Genomic DNA, 20,655 nt, shown 5'->3' on the forward strand with positions numbered 1-20,655 from the left:
TTTTTTGTTCTTTCAGAACCCTGGGGTGTATGCCATTTGGTCCAGGTGATTTATTATTTTTCAGTTTGTCAATCTGGCCATCCATATCTTCCAGGTTCACCGTGATTTGGTTCAGTTCATCTGAATCATCCTCCTTAAACTGTCTCTGGAATGGGTGTCTCCCCAACATCCTCTTCAGTAAACATTGAAGCAAAGAAATTGTTTAATCTTTGCGCGATGGCCTTATCTTCCCTATGTGCTGCTTTCGACCCTCAATCAACTAATGGTCAAACAGACTCCCTCCAGGCTTTCTGCTTTGGATACATTTAAAGTTTTTATTGTGAGTTTTTGTCTCTATGGCCAACTTCTTTTCAAATTCTCTTAGCCTTACTTATCAATGTCTTACATTTAACTTGCCAATGCTTGTGCTCAATCCTACTTTCTTCTGATGGATCTTTCTACTTTTTGAATGAAGATCTTTTGATTAAAATAACTTCTTTCATCTCACTTTTTAGTCATGCTGGCAATCACTAGACCTTCCTTCCACCTTTCTTAATGTGAGGAATACATATGGACTGTGCTTCTATGATATTTTTTTTAACAATGTCCATGCCTGTTGCACACTTTTTACCTTTTGTAGCTTCATCTTTCAGTTTTCAACCATTTATTTTTCTGATTTCATCAGTTTTCCTTTTGAAAGTTTAGTGCTAGAGCCATGGATTTGCTTACTGCCCCCCCTTCCAGTCATTAATTCAAATCTGATCATATTATGGTCACTATTGCCAAGCGGCTCTACCACAGTTACCTCTCTGACCAAATCCTGTGCTCCACTGAGAATTAGATCTAAAATTGCTCCCTCTCTCGTCGGTTCCTGAACCAATTGCTCCATAAAGCTATCATTTATTTCATCCAGGAACGATATCTCCCTAGCATGTCCTGATGGTACATTTACCCAGTCAATATTGAGGTAACTGAAATCTCCCATTATTACTCCACTACTAATATGGTTAGCGTCCCTAAGATCTCTTAGCATTTCACTGTCCGTCTCATCACCTTGCTAGGTGGATGGTAATATATTCCTATCAATATACTCTTCCCCAGCACCCAATGGATTTCTACCCATAAAGATTTTATTTATTTATTTATTTATTTATTTATTTATTACTTTTTTTTATACCGGCATTCGTAGGACACATCATGTCTGTTTACAAGTAACTGATAAAGGAAAGGAAATTACAATGAACAGGGGAGGGGGTTAACTGGAAGATATACAAAAGTACAGGAGAAGAGATTCAGCAGGAAGAGTTACAACTATTTGCATTCATATTAGGATTAGAAGTGCAAATGAACAAATAAACAATGTTAAGGGGCATGTGCACTTAAGATATTAGTTTATGAAACTTATTTACAATATGACAGAGGCAAGTGCACGTATGTACAATTAAAAGCTGGTGCGGGGGGGGGGGGGGTTGGGAGGGATGGAGGGAAGAGGGAAGAGGGGAAAAGGAGTGGAGGGAACAGGGTGCATTAGGGTGGGGTTCTGCATTTGGTCTCATGCAGGATCTTTATCCTGTTTGACTCTATGCCATTCCGGACATAAAGCGTAACCCCCGCACCCAGATGCTCCTCTCTGTTTATTACGATATAATTTGTACCCTGGTAGAGCACTATCCCATTGGTTATGCTCTTTCCACGACATCTCTGAGATGCCAGTTAAGACTGTAGTCATTCACTGCTATACACTCTTAATTCTCCCATCTTATTTCTTAGACTTATGGCATTAGCATAAAAAATTTTCAAAGGGTGTGTTTTGTTTGTGTTTACATTCTGCTTTTCAGTTGTCAGGAATAAATTTGAATCTTTTAGCTCAGGTGAGTTTTTAATTATAGGCACTTGGACTACTTTTCTTATTATTGGAATCTCTCTGTTGGGATGCCCTAACTATACTTTGAAGATACCTCCCTCTGAACCATGTGCTGCTGAGCAATTGTTAGCTTTTCCCTTAGAGCAGCTTTTAAATTAAATTGATCTCCTTTTCAAAGGTTAGTGCCAGCAGCCTGGTTCCACCCTGGTTAAGGTGTAGTCCATTCCTTCAGAAAAGAGTCCTCCTTCCCCAGAAGGTTCCCTAGTTCCTTACAAAACTGAATCCCTCTTCCTTGCACCATCGTCTCATCTGTGCATTGAGACTCAGGAGCTCTGCCTGCCTCTGGGGACCTGAGCATGGAACAGAGCATTTCAGAGAATGCTGCCCTGGAGATTCTGGCTTTCAGCTTTCTACCTAAGAGCCTAAATTTGGCTTCCAGAACCTCACTCCCACATTTTGTGTTTTGTCTGCCTTTCCGACTAGCTATTTAATACAGACACACAAATACACTAAATAATATGCACCAATAGTCTCCCCAATACTTTTAAGTTTTAAAAATTTCCCCAAACAGTACTTACTCATTCTTTTCAGCCCCAGCAAGGTGATTCTCTCCTCTCAGTGCTCCCACTGAGAGGAGCTTTGGTGCCCGGTGGAGGTGTTGGCTAATGTCAGTACAGTGAAATGAGAAGTGACATCAGCAAGCCTTTGATCTGTCTCCATCTGCTGGTTGGCCTGCATAGCTCACTTTTGGATGGACTGGCCTGACTATCCTAGAGGAAAGTAAATTATCAGATAAGTAGTAATTTCACCTTTATGCTCTGCCTGTGAAGCCTTCACCTTCCACACACCAGGGCAGGCAGACACAGCATGCACACTTAAGCTCGCAGACAGACACAGAGACGTATAACAAAAATTCAGATAATGCAATGTAATTTGTAGGTTCTTGTATTGGACCTTTCCATCTGGGAGTATTGCCTTGCATTACACTTTTTTTTTTTTTTAATTGATATTTTTAATAATTACAAAGCATATCCATCTTTGTACCGAAAAGAAAGGAAAAAAGAAGTTTAATACAAAACGATATAACTTTCAAAGAAAATACATTATTTCTATAGTCCCCTATATAAAGCGAGGGGGGTGGGTATTCAGAAACTAAGGAAGCTTTGATTTCTCATTATATTTTACAGAGATAAACATAAGAAACTGCTCTTAGCTTGCTCTAATCACCATTTTAATTAAATTCCTAGGTTATTGGACCTTCAACAGGCGATGATGTTATCATCGCCCTTTTATGGGAATTGAGCCACACTTTCAGTTGTTCAGGAGATATAAACACATATGTATTACCACCAAACTTAATAATACATTTGCAAGGGTATCTTAGTTGGTATGTAGCCCCCATCTCTCTGGTTTCCTTACGAAGTGTAAGGAAACCTTTTCTCCTTTCTTGTGTGCTTCTTGCCAGATCGGGGAAGATCTGAACAAATTGGCCCATAAATTTCTCCCCCATGTTCTGGAAATAATTCTTCATTATCACGTTCATATCTTGTTCGTAAATAAAAGAAATCAGTAAAGTTGCTCTCTCAATGATCTCTGCAGTAGATGACTCCAAAAAGTCAGTAAGGTTTTCCAGATCCAGTTGGTTCTGTCTCATCCCTTCTCTCATCCGGATAAATGGCAGGAAATAAACCTTGTTAAATGCTGGTATACTCTCAAAAGGGATTTTTAGTATTTCATTTAAATATCTCCGCAGAGTTAATCTTGGTTGCTCTCCCAATATTTTGGGGAAGTTTAACAGCCTTAAGTTAAGCCTTCTCAGCCTATTTTCCAGCAACTCTGTTTTTTTATTTAAAGCAATACAGTCTTGTATTGTAGCCGTCTGCACTCTCTGCATTTCTTTCATCTGGGTTTCAATTAACTGCATTTTATCTGACTGTTCCTTGATTCTTTTATCATGAGTCTGAGTAACCATTTCCAGTTTAGAAGAAAATAAAGATATTTGATTCATACAGCCTTGGAGGACTAAATTTTGCTGGGCCATCAATTCCCATAGGGAGTCCATTGTTACCACCGCGGGTTTACTAGGAAAGGTTAACTCAGCTTGTTGATGTTCCATAGTCGGTGTTAATAGCAAGGAAACATTTGAAGTGGGAATCAAAACAGCCCTTACCATTACTGGCTTCTCCAGGCTGCACAATATTCACCGACATTAAAGCTGTCTGCCCTCCTTGTAAGATGGTAGTTCCTCTGTCCAGATCTCCAGTTTCTGTGCCCTCCGCGGGTTCTCCTAAGCAATTTGCGCTAGGTGTCTCCGCAACAGCTTCCTCCGGAGAACGGAACGACATCGCTTGTGGTATCCTAGGAGTGGGGGGGCTCAAAGATAGTTCCCCAGGCGAAACGGCTGCTTCCTTGCCTGTTTCGTCAGCGGGGCACGGCTCCTCCCGATTGTGGTGAGTACGAGCGCACTCTTCGATGGTCTTTTGTCCCGGGGGTACTGAGGAACTGGAGGGGTAAGTCCTCAGTTTCCCCTTTCTTTTTGGCGGCATATTGATCGAAGAAACAGCGTTTGCAAGGAAATTCACCACGGGAATAGACTTAGTTTTTGGATGGAATAGACTTAGTTTTTGGGTACTTGCCAGGTTCTTATGGCCTGGATTGGCCACTGTTGGAAACAGGATGCTGGGCTTGATGGACCCTTGGTCTGACCCAGCATGGCATTTTCTTATGTTCTTATGTTCTTATGGAGCTCTGAGTCGCCGCTACTTGCAAGCGGCCATCTTAACTCCACCCCCCTCCTGCATTACACTTTTAAGGATGAAAAGACCAGTTCTGGCTGAGAAAGATGCTGCCATGATGGGAAAGTGTCTTTACTAACAAAAAGTTAACTTGCAAAAAATTTGCAATTTATGCAAAATTATCCATGCAGACAAATTTTGATGGCTGTCTGGCTGTCCATCACACACTTTTCAACATTTCTAGATGGGATTAAGAACTGAAGCCTGGTATGTGCAGAGATGATTTGTAAATTGCCTTTGTGTGGTATTAAATTGCAAAACTGGATTTAATGATGTCATTTCATGTAATTAAAATTCTGTCTGATAAGTGCGATTTGTATAGATAAGACTATTAACCTTTAAATTACTGGATAAAGTAGTGTGCTTGCCTTGTTAGTCTACTTGAATGCAAGGAAATAAAAATTAATAAACAAGTATTTTAAGGAGATACCTTTTCATTGCACTAACTTAATGTTTCTTGACTAGAACGATTTTTAGGAGCTATATTCTCTTCATCAGTCCTTAAATTTCTGTTCACAGATCTCCTGAAATAAGGAGCAAATAAATCATTAGAGAAATCGAGGTTTAGCAGCAGTTTTGACCACCTAAAAGGCTTTGCATCTAATTTTCTTTGCCCTTCTCTTTTTGTCTTTTCCAGCGGTGTTGTGTTTACAGACGTCCATGCCATAGTCCGGTACTTGGGCCGAGCTGCAGAATCAGCGAGGTTATATGGCTCAAACTTAATGGAGCACACCGAGGTGAGTGGATGTCTAGGGGAAGATTTCTGCTATTGTGAAATACTAAAAAGCAGCCAGAATGCATTTCTGCATTGGAGAAGGCGGAGACTCTCACTCCACTGAAAAAGGACTACAGCGGTGGCTTGTAATAGGAGTCTGTGAGTTTGGCAAATGTATCTGTTTTATAAATCCTTTTTTCCTCGCATGTAGCCAGATGGACTCAGGACCAATGGGTTTATGCTCCCCTGCCAGCAGATGGAGTCTGAGTCAGGTTTCAAAGCTGACATCACCCTAGGTACACCACTGCAGTGACCTCAGTCCTTCAGTATTCTCTTCAAAAGCCACTGTGGACATATTATCAAAAAGTATGGAGTATGGATAACTGTACCTGTTGAGTATGGATAACTGTACCTGTTGAGTATGGATAACTGTACCTGTTGAGTATGGATAACTGTACCTGTTGAGTATGGATAACCGTACCTGTTCTCAACTAAACATAAACACTGAACCCCAGTAAGATTATAGAAGCCCTGATCTAGGGACTGGATGACTGCATACCCCTAATTTGTTGGAATTGATATATCCACTCCCTGGGCGAATCCTTGGCACCTTTGTTGGGCAGCTGTGGGCAGGATGCTAAGTCCATCTGGCTACTGTAAGGAAAAAAAAATGATCAGGTAAGTGATTTCTCCATTTCCTAGCATGTAGCCAGATGAACTCAGGACCAATGGGATGTACAAAAGCTACTCCTGATTGGGGCGAGAGGCTGCCTGCAGTCCGGTTAACACCACCCTTGCAAAAAAGCTGCGTCCTCCTGGGCTTGAATGTCCAGGCGATAGAACTTGGAGAAGGTTTGCAAGGAGGACCACGTTGCCGCTCACTCACCCCGGGAGGATCAGAGCTTTATTTCAGCACTTTGGACAAGTTTGCCGACAATATAATTATCTAATTTTAATATTCACTGCTCTGCTCAGACGATCGGGCTTTCCCTTCCCTTGTGCTTTCGTTTCTTTTGCGCTGTCGCCGGCTTGTTTTGGCAGTGTTTCGGGGCTACTGCTGTCATGCTGTGGAGAGCCTGCAGGGCCTGCGGCTCAGCGTGCGCGCGACTGTGTTCCTACTGACTTCCCGGAGGGGAAGGTCCTTCCGTTTCAGCTGGGAGGTCAGGGGGAGTATTCGCACGGCTTTAGGAGCTTTTCTTAGACCGCGAGCAGTTTCAGATGATCCGTTCCCACTCAGCGCGGGAACGGATGCCATTTTAGGTTCTTCTCATTCTGCCATGCGGCCCGCGGAGGGGCTTCTTCGCCGCTTTCCCCGCAGCAAATAGCCCCCGGGAAGGGGGGGGCCAAGGTCACGATCAAAACATAGATGGAGTAGAGAGAGCCCCGAGGGGGCGGATGATTCTTCCTCATCCTCCTCATTTTCTTCTGACTTTATATTGCGGCTTCACAAGGCCTATAAGGCCAGGAAATCAGAGAAAAGGCAAGCGGGTAAAATGATTTCTACTGATCCTCCCATTCCCAAGGCATGAAAGCGGTCCCAAACTGCAAGTGCAGCTGGCCCCTTAAAGGTAAAGCGCACCTTACGGTTTGTGGCTCCTCAGCTAGGCACAGACTCCTCTGATTTGTCGGACCAAAATGATCCAGCTATGCCATCCAAGCCTCCGCTGGGGGTGGATGCAGATACAGATCTGCAGCAGGATTCACTCCGGAGCCCTCATGCAGTGGAAGGGGATGATCCAAAGGTAGTTCGCCTGTTTAGGAAGGAGGAACTGGGCCCCCATATTCCTACAATCTTGGAGGAGTTAGATATTGAATTACTGCCAGTGGAATCCAGGTTGGGAACTCTGGATCAGGTATTGTTGGGCCTACGGGGTCCGACCACTTCATTTCCTTTTCATTTTTCAGCTACTGATTTGTTATTCAGAGAATGGGACACTCCGGATCTCGGCTTGAAGGTTAGTAAAGTCATGGATAATATGTATCCTCTGCCAGGGGAGGCGTTAGATCTGCTTCGGGTCCTGCAGGGCTGTGGCCCTGCAGGACCGGAAGTTGGAGCTGCAGCTTAAGAACATTTATGAGGTCTCAGTACTTGGAATGCGAGCCACTATGTGCAGCAATTTTTCTTTGAGGGCTGGCCTACGCTGGGGGTGGCAGTTGCAGGCCAATGAGGGTCTTTCTGCTGATGAGGCTCTTCAGGCCGGCCTTCTGGAAGTGGCTATTGCATTCAGTGCCGATGCTCTTTACAATCTGTTGCGGGCTTCTGCCAGAACTATGGTCTCTGCTGTATTAGCGCACAGGCTCTTATGGCTAAGAAATTGGTCTGCGGATGTTTCTTCCAAAGCTCAGCTGGGTTCCCTGCCTTTTAAGGGCAAATTGCTCTTTGGCAAGGACTTAGAGGACATGATTCAGTCCCTGGGTGAAAACAAAGTGCATAGACTGCCGGAGGATGGGCACTTTTTCCGCTCGATCTCGATTCTGGGGAAATCGGAGATTCTGCACCTCCCGGAGTACCGGTTCTTCCTTTCGGCAGAATTCGAGCAGACAGCAGTCCTGGTCCCAGTCTTTTCGAGGCAGATGCTTCGGTAGGCCCAATAACCCCCAGTCTACCACCGGTGGTAAGCCCTTGCAATGAAATGAGGCCGGTTCATTCCTCTGTGCCGGTTGTGGGGGGAAGATTGTCGCACAGGAATGGGCCAAAATAACATCTGACCAATGGATCCTTACCGTGATAAGTCAAGGTTACGCTTTATATTTTGTTCGGCGACCACGAGACACGTTTTTGGTGTCTCCATGTGCTTACGTGGAAAAGCAGCAGGTGGTACATGATACGTTACATCGCCTTCTCGAGCTGGGAGCCATACGACCGGTCCCTCCTGCGGAGCGAAGAAGGGGCAGATACTCCATTTACTTCGTGGTTCCCAAGAAAGAAGGCACCTCCAGACCTATTTTAGATCTAAAGAAGGTCAACCGATGTCTTCGAGTGCCTCGTTTACAAATGGAGACCCTGCAGTCTGTCATCGCATCCGTATGAAAGGGGGAGTTTCTTGCATCACTGGAGGCCTATCTGCATATCGGCATCAGACGCCCATCAGACGTTTCTGAGATTCTTCATCTTGGGTCAGCATTATCAGTTCCGAGCCCTTCCTTTCGGGCTGGCCACCGCTCCCAGAATGTTCACCAAGATAATGGTCGTGGTAGCGGTGCAGCTTCGGGAAGGATTGTTGGTGCATCCCTACCTGGACGACTGGCTGATTTGAGCCAAATCAGAGGTCCTTTGCCAGTCAGCGATAGACAGGGTGCTGTACCTCTTGAGATCTCTCGGTTGGGTGGTCAAACTGGCAAAGAGTCTGCTGGTTCCCTCACAATCCTTGGAGTTTCTGGGAGCCCTGTTCGATATGTGGCAGGGGAGAGCTTTCCTTACCTTGGACCGCATTGCCAAGCTGCAGGGACAGGTTCAACACTTGCAGTCCAAGAGTGTACCCAGAGTCTGGGATTATTTGAGAGTCCTAGGATCAATGACGTCCACTCTGGAGATAGTCCCATGGGCCTTTGCACATATGCGTCCGTTACAATCTGCATTGCTTTCCCGGTGGAATCCAGACTCATAGCAATTTCATTTGCCCCTTCCTCTGCCGGATTCAGCAAAGGACAGTCTAGGTTGGTGGTTCCTCTTGGACAACTTATCCCGAGGAGTCTCCTTGGTAAATCCCGAGCGGACAGTAGTTACCATGGATGCCAGTCTCTCCGGCTGGGGAGTAGTTTGTTTGCGGAAATCAGTGCAAGGGCTATGGTCGCCGGAGGAATCGAGGTGGTGATCAATCACTTGGAGACCAGAGCGGTCTTTCTGGTGTTACAAGCTTTCCTTCCACTCCTTCGGGGGAAGTCGGTCAGAGTCCTGTCAGACAATGCGACAATGGTAGCTTATATCAATCGCCAAGGAGGAGCCAAGAGCCAACCGATTGGCAGTGGAGGCGCAACAGTTGATAGCCTGGGCGGAACAACATCTACTCAGCATCGCAGCGTCTCACATAGCAGGCGTCGACAATGTCCAAGCAGACATTCTCGGTCATCATAACATCGATCCCGGAGAGTGGAAGTTAGCAGATGAAGCTTTTCATCTCGTCTGTGACATGTGGGGTGTACCAAACATGGATCTAATGGCGACATTCCAGAGTGCCAAAGCTCCACGTTTCTTCGGTCGCCGTAGAGAGATAGGAGAGGAAGGCATAGATGCCCTAGCTCTTTCCTGGCCGACCAACGTCTTGCTGTACGTGTTTCCTTGGCCTCTGATAGGCAAGGTGCTCAGGCATAGAGCTTCACCCGTCGGAGGTGATCCTTGTGGCTCCGGAGTGGCAGAGACTGCCTTGGTTTGCGGATCTCCTCAACCTGACAATAGCAGAACCCCTGCGTTTTCGGGAGTTTCCGGCACTGCTGCATCAAGGCCCCGTCTGTTTGGAAGAGGCGGATCGCTTTTGTCTAGCGGCATGACTTTTGAGAGGCGGCGTCTGAAGAGTAACTGTTATTCGGACGCGGTAGTTGCTACTCTTTTGAGGTCCCGCAAGCCATCCACTTCCCTGGCGTATGTCCAGGTGTGGAGGGTGTTTGAAGCTTGGTTTGTGCAACATGACGTTATCCCTACCCAGGCTTCGGTGTCGGATATTCTATGTTTTCTACAGGCTGGACTATCAAAAGGTTTATCGTGTAGCTCCCTAAAAGTTCAGGTAGCAGCTCTTGGTTGTTTATGGGGTATGATTCAGGGGGTCTCTTTAGCTACACGTCCAGATGTGGCTCTCTTTCTTCGGGGAGCGAAGCATTAGCGACCTACGATTCGATCTCCTTGCCCTTCTTGGAATCTGAACATTGTGCTTAAAGCTCTTTGGGTGCGCCCTTTAAGCCTCTAAAAAGAAGGACGTTGAAAGATCTTACGTTAAAGGTGATCTTTCTGGTTGCTATTTCCTCTGCTCGTAGGTTGTCTGAGATGCAGCCCTTTCATGCCGGGAGCCGTTCTTGCGAATTTCTGATTCCGGAGTATCTTTAAGGACAGTTCCTTCCTTTCTCCCAAAGGTAGTATCGTCGTTTCATTTGAATCAGTTGGTGGACCTGCTGGTGTTTTCGGATGTGGACCGGTCGGATCTGTCGTTTCACGAATTGAGAAAGCTGGATGTTCGTAGGGCGTTGCAAAGGTATCTGGAAGTTAAACAGTTTTCGAGTATCTGATCACCTGTTTTGTTATGGAGTGGTCCAAAACGAGGTAATATGGCCTCAAAGGCCACAATCGCTCGTTGGCTGAAGGAGGCTATATGTTCTTCCTATTTGCTCCAGAATAGACCACTACCAGTGAGTCTTCGCACCCATTCTACTCGTTCACAGGCAGCTTCTTGGCGGAGTGCTAGCAGATCTCGCCTCAGGAGATTTGCAGAGCAGCTACTTGGAAGTTGTTACATACTTTTGCAAGACGTTACTGTCTGGATGTTCAGGCACCGGGTTTCGGGGGATTTGGAGAAGGGGTGCTCTGCATGGGCCTCTCTGGATCACATCCCAAGTAAGACAACTCTGGTATATCCCAGGAGTCTGGACTGATCCGGGTACATACAGGGAAAGGAAAATTGGTTCTTACCTGCTAATTTTCGTTCCTGTAGTACCACGGATCAGTCTAGAGTCCCTCCCGATTCCTGGAGAGTCCGCTCGTTCAGCATTTATTTGTTTTATTGGAGTCTGCAGATTGATTTTATTCTCAGTGTTCAATAGGTTCTGTTTCCACTGGAATTAGTGAGCTGGTTCATTCAGGAGGTTACATGTATATAGTTAAGTTGGGTTTGGTTCCATTCTGCTTTGATACTGTTTCATACTGACAAGGCTGTAGGTGGCACCTCATGGATTAGGGCAGTCTGTTAAAACTTCTCTGTCTCCATATGCTAGAAGGGAGGCAAAACACAGGAGTCTGGACTGATCCGTGGTACTACAGGAACGAAAATTAGCAGGTTAGAACCAATTTTCCTTTATCCCTAGTCCAAGATCTATTGGAAGGTGTTAAAAACTGTTCCCTGTTTACTTGTTTCACATCACTAATGAGTTTATATTTCATGGTGAGCCACTGATCAGAAGTGCTAATGACCCACATGCTTTTTTTTCAATATAACTTCCCTTCGAGACTGTATTAGAGCTTAACATGTTCTGATCCACCTTAGCAGAAGTAGGAAAGGAGTGGTTAAAATATGCAGTCAGAACTGTGTGGTCCCTGCTATTTTAGTGACTACATTTGGCCTAAGGCAAGTCTTTTTAGTTTCTTTTAGGTTCTCATAATGTTTGTCCTGCTGACTGTCGGTTTTCCCTCCCACAATCCTCATTTTGTCTCTGATGCAGTTGGAATTGGATGGTAGTGTATGATCTTGGATACAGCTTGCTGGAGGTGACCTCTTGTATATAGAATAAAATTGCTTTGTAAATGGTACAGTATCAAAACAGCTACTGTGTTGCATGGGCTGCTTCCCTTTCAGCGAGACCAATTCCTGCTTAAAAATGCTTCACTGGTTATTCCTTCAAGGTGTTGATTTGAGTACAACTTTTTTTTTTTTTTTTCTCTGTACCAGATTGATCACTGGCTGGAATTTGGTGCCACCAGGTTAAGCAAGGCTTCAGCGTACACAACAGCAATCCAGGAGCTCAATCATTGCCTATCTCTCAGGACCTACTTGGTTGGAAACTTCTTGAGCCTGGCTGACTTGTGTGTCTGGGCTGTACTTACAGGTATATGTTTTAATTATTGCTTTGTTTTAAAGTTAGACATGGAATAATTTTATTTCATTTCAGTCTCCAGATGACACCCTCTCCACCCCCCCCCCACCCCCCCATATTTCTCATCTGGTAGAGTGCAAGTAGGACATAGTGAGAACTGTTGATTGCAAGCTGCAGAGGCAACACTGAGGGCTTCAGCCTCAGTGCTTTCATTCCAGCCCCCGGTCAGATGGAGCTGGTCTGTCAAGGATGTGGGCACGAGGAGACACAAATAGTGTTTTTAAGCGTGAGCCTGCAGTAATGTGGCCTGCTTTGGATATCTTGGGTGACAATTGCTTCTGCATCCCTGGTGGACCTTGTGACTTGTCCGTGCCATATGAACAGCAAGCCATGGACAAGAAGCAAGGTTGAGTGCAACAACTGCAGTTCTAAATTTGCCAGTACTTTTGAGGGCGCTGTTATCCTACTCCCTCCATCTATGCCTGGATCCCATCCTTTGCATCTCTTAAAAATGGCCGTTCTGCGCAACCTCCCCAGTGTCTATCAGTAAAGTTTTGCCGTAGCTTTAGTGTCACCAATTTCTGTTCTGGGGCCTCCCAGTCCTGACCTTGTGGCCCCAGAGCCAGTCGAGTTTACAGGGTATTCACAATGAGTATACGTGAGAAAGATTTGAGTACAGTAGATCTTCAGTTTATGCAAATCTCCTGCATATTTATGGTGGTTTTCCTGAATGCCTTGACTGGCTGTGATGTTAATAGGACAGATTTGACAAGCCCTGCAGTATTTCCTTATTTCCTAGCGTGTAGCCAGATGGACTCAAGACCAATGGGTATAGTGTACTCCTTATAGCAGATGGGAGACTGAGTCAGATTTCAAAGCTGATGTCAGCCTACTTATACCCGTGCAGGAAGCTGTGCTCTTCAGTATTTCTCAGTCTCCTAAAGCAGATAGGGACACTTCCACACACTACAATAGTGTTAGCAATTCTAAAACAAAGAAGAGAGAAATTTTACCTTGAGAAGACGAGCCCCGCACTCCTGCAGTGATACCTAAGGGTCCCTCCCCCAGTCAAGAATTCCTGAGGTGATTTCCGAGATCCCTCGGAGGTAAACCTCAGTCTGGTAGCCGGCTCCCAGCGTGGATTTAGCCCCCAGGTTGGCTTAGAGGCAGCGGGTGATGAATCGAGCGCGGTGGTGAAGGTATTTCCCTCTTCCCCCACAGCCGAAGACCGCCCGGCACGAGACCTGGGAAACGCCGAGCCAGGTAAGGTAGAAACCTTCTTTTAAGTCTCTGGTCTCCGAGACTCGAATAGCCGCACAGATCATCCCTTTCGGCATCTTAAATCGGGTTGAGCAGCTCTGTCTGAACTAGACCCCAATCCGGTGCGAGGGTCCACACACATGGAGACTCTCCCGGGGGGACAGGGGGGGGGTAGCCATCTTGCCCGCGTGGTCGTCGTTGCCATTTCCCTCCTTTGACTGCAGTATTGTCCGCACAGCGGCGAGCCGGGCACACAAACGACTTGTGCGCACAGCAGCGCGTGCAACTGTGCGCATAAACGGTCTGAGCGCACAACTAGGCCCGCGCACATCTCGCCCAGGCGCACAAAAGTGTAGCCTGCTCGCGCGTACCGCACGCACATCGTAGGCGCACCCAGAGCGCACAACTAAGCCTCCTGGTGCGCATACCAATGCGCACAGGCGAGTTTTGAAACACTCCACGCGCACAAGTCATGGCACCGCCGGCCAAGAAGATCAAGGGACAAGACCTCTGCCCAGCTTGCCACTTGAGAGCTGCGCAACCTGAAGTGGCCTCCGCCCTATGCCAGCAGTGCGAAGAGGCTCAAGGGGAACCTAAGCAAGGCCCCCCACAGCCAGTAGAGGGTTCCGGATCCACTAACGATAGTACCCCGGACCTCTGTATCTCCGACTCGGCGCCTACACAAGAAGGCACCTTGGGGACTTCCACCATAAACCCGCCGGAACTCAATATGGAGCCAGGGACCTTTTCCTGGGTGGAATTCTTCAATGGGCTGCAAACCTTCATCCAGGCGCAATCGGCAACACAGTCCCAGTCCCCACCAGAAGCACAAGATCCTCCAAGCACCTCTCAGCTACTCGAGACGTGCTCCACCTGGGCAAGAGCCTCCCTACAGGCGATAGAGACACCTCAGGGGATGAGACTGACTCCCTGGAGGAAGGGGAAATCCCTTCAGGGATGGAACCATACCGAACCATGCTGCAATTCTTCTCCAAAGACGAGTTACCAGCTCTCGTATCTCTGACCCTGAAGACGCTGGCCATTCCAGGCACGGGTACCACAGCGGAGCCAAAGACTAACCCCGTCCTGGTGTCCCTCTGTCAGGCCTCATACTATTTTCCAATGCTGCAGGCTGTACAACAACTGATTGACCTGGAATAGAATGCCCCAGAGGCCAGCTTCAAAGGAGGACAGGCCCTAGAAGCCCTATACCCCCTGGTACCTACGGCCAGGGAACTCTTAAGGTTTCCAAAACTGGACACCATGGTCTGTGCCATCTCTAAGCGCACAACCATCCAGGTCGAAGGAGGAGCGGCACTCAATGCCCAGGACAGACGTCAGGAAGCCATCCTTAAACAGTTCTTTGTAGCGACAATGACCCCGAAAATCATGTCCTGCTGCGCCGTTGTAACACGTGCCTGCTTACTTCTCTCCAGAGACGCAAACATGTCCGCTGAAACATTAGAACCGGCGATATCCTTCCTCACGGATGCGACCTCGGATCTACTGCGCACCTCAGCCAGGGGCGTCTCCTCCATAGTGGCAGCCAGAAGACAACTATGGCTTCGAAATTGGTCAGCCGACGCGACCTCAAAAGCAAAACTCATGAGATTGCGTTTTAAAGGATCCCTTTTGATCGGAACAGAATTAGAGAAGTTAATCAACAAATGGGGTGAATCTCCAATACCTCGTCTACTGGAGGACAGGAACAAAAGAAACCAGCACTCCTCTCCCCACAGAACCAAGGGCAGAGGAGCCCAGCGCTTTAGACCCTACAAGAATATATACTACCAAGCACCTCGCCCTACAGGCAGGTCCCAGTCCTTTCAGAACAGACACAACAAGAGGGGAGCAGGCTCAGGTATAGGCTCCAGCCGTACCCCACAATGAGAATCAGCAGACCCATCCACAGGAAGAGGTCATAGGGGGCAGACTTACCCTCTTCTATCAAAGATGGATCGAGATAACGTTGGACAAGTGGGTCCTAACCATCATTCGAGAGGGATACTATCTGGACTTCCACAGCATCCCTCCAGACAAATTTGTGAGCTCACCGTGCCACACCCTCTCCAAGAGGACGGCAGTGGAAACCACACTGACAAAAACTACTCAGCCTAAAGACGATAACCCTGGTGCCCACGCATCAACAAAGTACTTGTCACTATTCCATCTAGAAGGAGGGAACGTTTCCATCCCAAGAAGGAGGGAACGTTCTGGCCCATCCTGGACCTCAAGACAGTCAATCTTTACCTGAGGGTACCACACTTCCGCATGGAAACCCTACGCTCAGTCATAAGGGCAGTACAAACGGGAGAATTCCTGACTTCACTTGATCTATCTGAAGCCTATCCCCACATCCCGGTCCATCACGACCATCAGCTCTTCCTACACTTTGCGATACTGGACCATCATTACCAGTTCCGGGCACTACCCTTCGGACTAGCTACCGCCCCTCGGACCTTCACCAAAATCATGGTGACAGGCAACACTGAGGAAAGAAGGAATTCTCGTACATCCTTACCTGGACAATTAGCTGATCAGGGCAAAATCTCCAGAGGAAAGTCACCAGGTGACCACCAGAGTCAAGAATCTCCTGCAGAATCTCGGGTGGGTCATCAGCACAGGCAAGAGCTGCCTACACCCTCCCAGTCGCTAGAGTACCTGGGAGTCCGCTTTGACACCAGGCAAGACAAGGTTGTCCCCCCCCCCCCCCCCCTCCTCCAAGGAGAAGGAATCGATGGGTCAACTGCAAAAACTATTGAACTATGCTCTCCCCAAGGTATGGGACTACCTCCAAGTCCTCTGTCTCATGACATCAACCCTGGAAGTCGTTTCATGGGCAAGGGCCCACATGCACCCACTGCAACGTTCCCTACTGTCACGATGGAACCAGACGTCCCAGAACTACTCCATTCATCTCCAGCTACCAGCAGAGGTTCGGACCCAGCTGCAATGGTGGCTACAGGAAGACAATTTAAGCAAGGGAGTAAAACTATCCCCACCGAACTGGATCTTGCTCGCCAAGGATGCAAGAATGGGGAGCCCACTGCCAGGAACTGAGGGCCCAGGACAATGGGACGAGGAAGAGGCAGGATGGAACATAAACAGACTGGAAGCCCGAGCAGTCAGACCAGCCTGCCTACGATTCAGTCACACTCCAGGGAGAATCTGTCAGTCATGTAGGCCACAACAGTGGCCTACATCAACCGCCAAGGAGGAACCAGAAGCCAACAGGTGTCCCTGGAAATAGACCCCCTCATGGCGTGGGCGGAAGAAAACCTGCAAGGAATCTCAACCGCCCACATCACGGGAAAAGATGACGTTTCTGCGGACTACCTCAGCAGAGAGAAGCTAGACCCAGGGGAATGGACTCTGTCGACCACAGCCTTCCAGCTGATAGTAAACCTCTGGGGAACCCCAGCCATGGACCTCCTGCCAACCCAGTCCAATGCCCAAGTTCCCAAATTCTTCAACCACAGATGAGAACCGCACTCCAGGGGAATAGACGCCCTTGTACAGACCTGGCCACAGGAAGTCCTGCTGTACGCTTTTCCCCCATGGCCACTGCTGGGCAGGATCATCTGCAAGATAGAACACCACAGGGGACTAGTACTTCTAGTGGCCTCAGACTGGCCAAGAAGGCCATGGTATGCAGACTTGCGAAGACTTCTTGCGGGGAACCCTCTGTGTCTTCCTCCACACAGGGACCTTCTCCGGCAAGGCCCAATCCTCCACGAAGACCAGATTCGTTTCTCGCTTATGGTCTGGCTATTGAGAGGACTTGCTTGAAGAAGAGCGGATACTCTAAGGCAGTGAATGATACCTTGCTCCGAGCACGCAAGTTCTCCACATCCCTAGCTTACATACGAATATGGGAGAGTATTCGAAGCCTGGTGTGAGGGCCGCGAAATCCTTCCACGGACAGTAAAAATCCCCACGATCCTGGAATTTCTGCAGGACTGCTTGAAGAAGGGTTTGTCTCTCAACTCCCTCAAGGTTTCAGGTGGCCTGCTTCAGAGCCAAAATGGACGCAACCGTGGGGTGTTGGTCCGTGTGGGTTACCATAAGGCTTCTTTAAGGATATGCTTGGGCGAGCAGCCATGTGTGTTAATTTTTTTCTGAATGTGATATGACTATGTTCCTGGCGGAGATCTGGCGGGAGAGAATTCCAGTGATGCGGACCAGCAGTTGATAGCGCTCGTTTTTCAATGGCTTTGTGTATAGCGGATTTGTTTCGGGGAACCTGGAGGGAGTCTCTGTATGCAGATCTGGTTGCTCTTGCTGAGGAGTGTGGCTTGAGGGGTATGGTGAGTTGGAGAGAGGATTGCTGAAATATGGTTTTGTGAATGATGGTCAGTGTCTTGAAGAGAATTCTGTAGTGGATGGGTAGCCAGTGAAGTATTTTTAGAATCGGTGTGATGTGGTCCATACGGCGGGAGTTTGTGAGGATCCTGGCTGCAGCGTTTTGCAGCATCTGAAGAGGTTTGGTAGAAGAGGCCGGGAGACCAAGCAGGAAGCGCATTACAATAATCAATCTTTGAGAATAGTATGGCTTGAAGGACCAAGGGGTAGTCATAGAAGTGAAGGAGAGGTCTTAACTGTTTTAGGACCTGTAGTTTGTAAAAGCCTTCTTTAGTGGTGGTGTTAATGAATTTTTTAAGGTTCATTCTGGAGTCTAGGATGGCTCCAAGGTCTCTCACTTGATTTACTAATGGTGTATTTGTGGTGTTGGCTAGTGGGTTATTATCATTGGGGGAGATGACCAGCAGTTCAGTCTTGGACATATTGAGAACAAGGCTGAGGCTTGTGAGAAGGAGGTTGATAGCGTGAAGGCAGCTATTCCAATAGTTTACAGTGTCTGAGATGGGATCCTTGATGGGGATTAGGATCTGCACGTCGTCCGCATAAATGAAATAGGTGAGGTTGAGGTTATTGAGTAGTTGGCATAGGGGGAGAAGATAGATGTTGAATAGGGTCGGGGAGAGCGAGGAACCCTGGGGAACTCCTTGCTTGGCCGCTACAACCCAGTCTATCAACCCATCCAGATGTTTCCCGCTTCCTGAGAGGGGTCAAATAAATCTGACCACCATTAAAGTGGCCGGTGCCCCTATGGAATCTCAATCTAGTACTAGACTTCCTACTGGGAGCTTCCTTTAGACCTACACGCAGTCTATCCCTACGGCTCCTGATCTTGAAGACTGCATTCCTAGTGGTAATATGTTCAGCCTGTCGCATCTCTGAGCTTCAAGCACTATCCTGTTGGGATCCATACAGCTTCGCACTGTCCCCTCTTTTCTTCCGAAGGTGGTTTCTCATTTTCATCTAAATCAGACCATCTCGCTGCCATCTCCAGACGAACATGGAGACTCACACCTTCTTCGCCATCTTAATGTCAGCAGACTCCTAGTCCGATACCTAGAAAGATTGGAATCTGTGCGAAAGACGGACCACCTGTTCGTCTTTCACAGCGGGAAGAAACAGGGGGAAGTGGCCTCGCAGGCAACCATAGCCTGCTGGATCAAAGAAATAGTCAAGGCGGCCTACTTAGAGGCAGGGAAGCCCCCACCTCTACAGCTCAAGGCCCATTCTACAAGGGCCCAGGCACTGTCCTAGGCGGAAACCAAGATGCTGTCACCTGCTGAGATTTGTCGGGCGGCGACGTGGTCCTCCATACACACCTTTTCCAGGTTCTACCGCCTGGATGTCCAGGCCCGGGAGGACACAATCTTTGCAAGGACAGTACTAAGTGGGCCATGGGCAGCCTCCCGCCTGGTTCGGGAGTAGCTTTTGTACATCCCATTGGTCCTGAGTCCATCTGGCTACACACCAGGAAATGGAGAAATTACTTACCTGATAATTTAGTTTTCCTTAGTGTAGATAGATAACTCAGCAACCCACCCACAGCTGCCCCGGAATCTGGGAACCTCGGGTGACAAGCCCCGAGAACAAGACAAGCACGGGTAAGCCAGGTATTACCCTATTCGACACCCATAGTTGCCGGGTGTCTGCGTTATCTGGTTGAGTGCACTAGCGGTCTCCAATTGGAAATCAGTTTAACCAGTCCTAGTTAATCAAGTTATCCAAGTTATCAGAGCACACATATAGCCACAATTGCTTTTCGAGGAGATTACTGAAGAGCAAAGCTTCCTGCACGGGTATATGTAGGCTGACATCAGCTTTGAAATGTGACTCAGTCTCTTATCTGCTATCAGGAGTACACTATACCCATTTGTCCTGAGTCCATTTGTCTACACTAAGGAAAATGAAATTATCAGGTAAGTAATTTCTCCATCGAGCCACATGCAAATTTTTTTTTTTTTTTTTTTGCTTTGTAGATTTTTAGTACAAAAGGTCCATGTGAAGTAACCAAATCCTTCCACTTGCAAATGGAGAGGGATCATTCATTGCTTTTCTGTTTGAAACCAGTTTGGTCAATCCCATTGAGGATATCGCTTTCCTCAGTCTCCTCTGCAGCCTGCAAAGTAGCTTGTCTCATTAATCTGAGTGTTTGAGCCATAGGCTTGATTCTTTTTTTTTTTTTTTGTTTTATTTCTCTTTTTGCAGAAAGCAGTGCGTGGCAGGAGCAGTTGAAACAGAACAAGGCTCCTGTCCATGTGAAACGCTGGTATGGTTTTCTGGAGGCACAGGGCACCTTTCGGGCTGTGGGTAACAGGTGGATGAAGAGCGTACCTCAGGACAGCAACATGGTAAGTAGGTGGTGTTCTGGAGATTGCTTGCTCGCAGAACCACTAGGCGGTGAGGTTCGCTGGGAGCAACGTGCTCTTTCAGCAGCCCCACAGTACGTTCTGTTTTTCAGCATTCTGTCCATTGACTTCTTCAGATGCTGCTCTGCCACCATTAAATGTGGCTTGCTTTTTTTTTTTTGTTTGTTTGTTTTTTAATGTTCCTTTGTGTTATGGCCCAGTGGTCGCCATGAGGCATTCACTGGACCTCTGATCTTTCATCCTTAACCAATCATGTGAAATCCTGATATGGCCAACACACCCTTTTTTCCTTTCTGGGGTGGACAAAATGAGCAAGAATTGTAATTGAGCAGGTAGTCAATCTATAATAAAAGTATAGAAATCTTGGTATAAGAAAACACAGATTATTAACCCTTTAAATGCTGAGAGAGCGTCTCAGCTTTATGGTGTGGTTTTTTTGTGACACTGAAGACAAGAATATTAGATTTTGCCTGTCATGAAATAGTTTCTCTGTTTGTGCTGACTCCTCAAGCAATGTGACGACATGAAAGCCACTCCATTGCTCTCATCTTTTCAGGGACAGCCAGAGGAGCTCTGCCTGGA

The 20,655-nt window shown here is 47.3% G+C and overlaps 1 protein-coding gene across 4 annotated transcripts in view; it reads left to right on the plus strand.

The window, feature by feature from the left end:
* The window catches only part of EPRS (glutamyl-prolyl-tRNA synthetase), a 250,216-nt gene that overhangs the window by 18,532 nt on the left and 211,029 nt on the right, over positions 1-20,655 (plus strand). For all 4 annotated transcript variants that reach the window (XM_029593176.1, XM_029593177.1, XM_029593178.1 and 1 more), the window contains exons 3-5: positions 5,276-5,375; positions 11,944-12,100; positions 19,913-20,055. In XM_029593176.1, the coding sequence (XP_029449036.1) occupies positions 5,276-5,375; positions 11,944-12,100; positions 19,913-20,055 (400 nt within the window). The remainder of the gene's footprint in view (positions 1-5,275; positions 5,376-11,943; positions 12,101-19,912; positions 20,056-20,655) is intronic.

Source organism: Rhinatrema bivittatum, chromosome 3 (assembly GCF_901001135.1).
Source record: "Rhinatrema bivittatum chromosome 3, aRhiBiv1.1, whole genome shotgun sequence".
Taxonomy (NCBI): Eukaryota; Metazoa; Chordata; class Amphibia; order Gymnophiona; family Rhinatrematidae; genus Rhinatrema; species Rhinatrema bivittatum.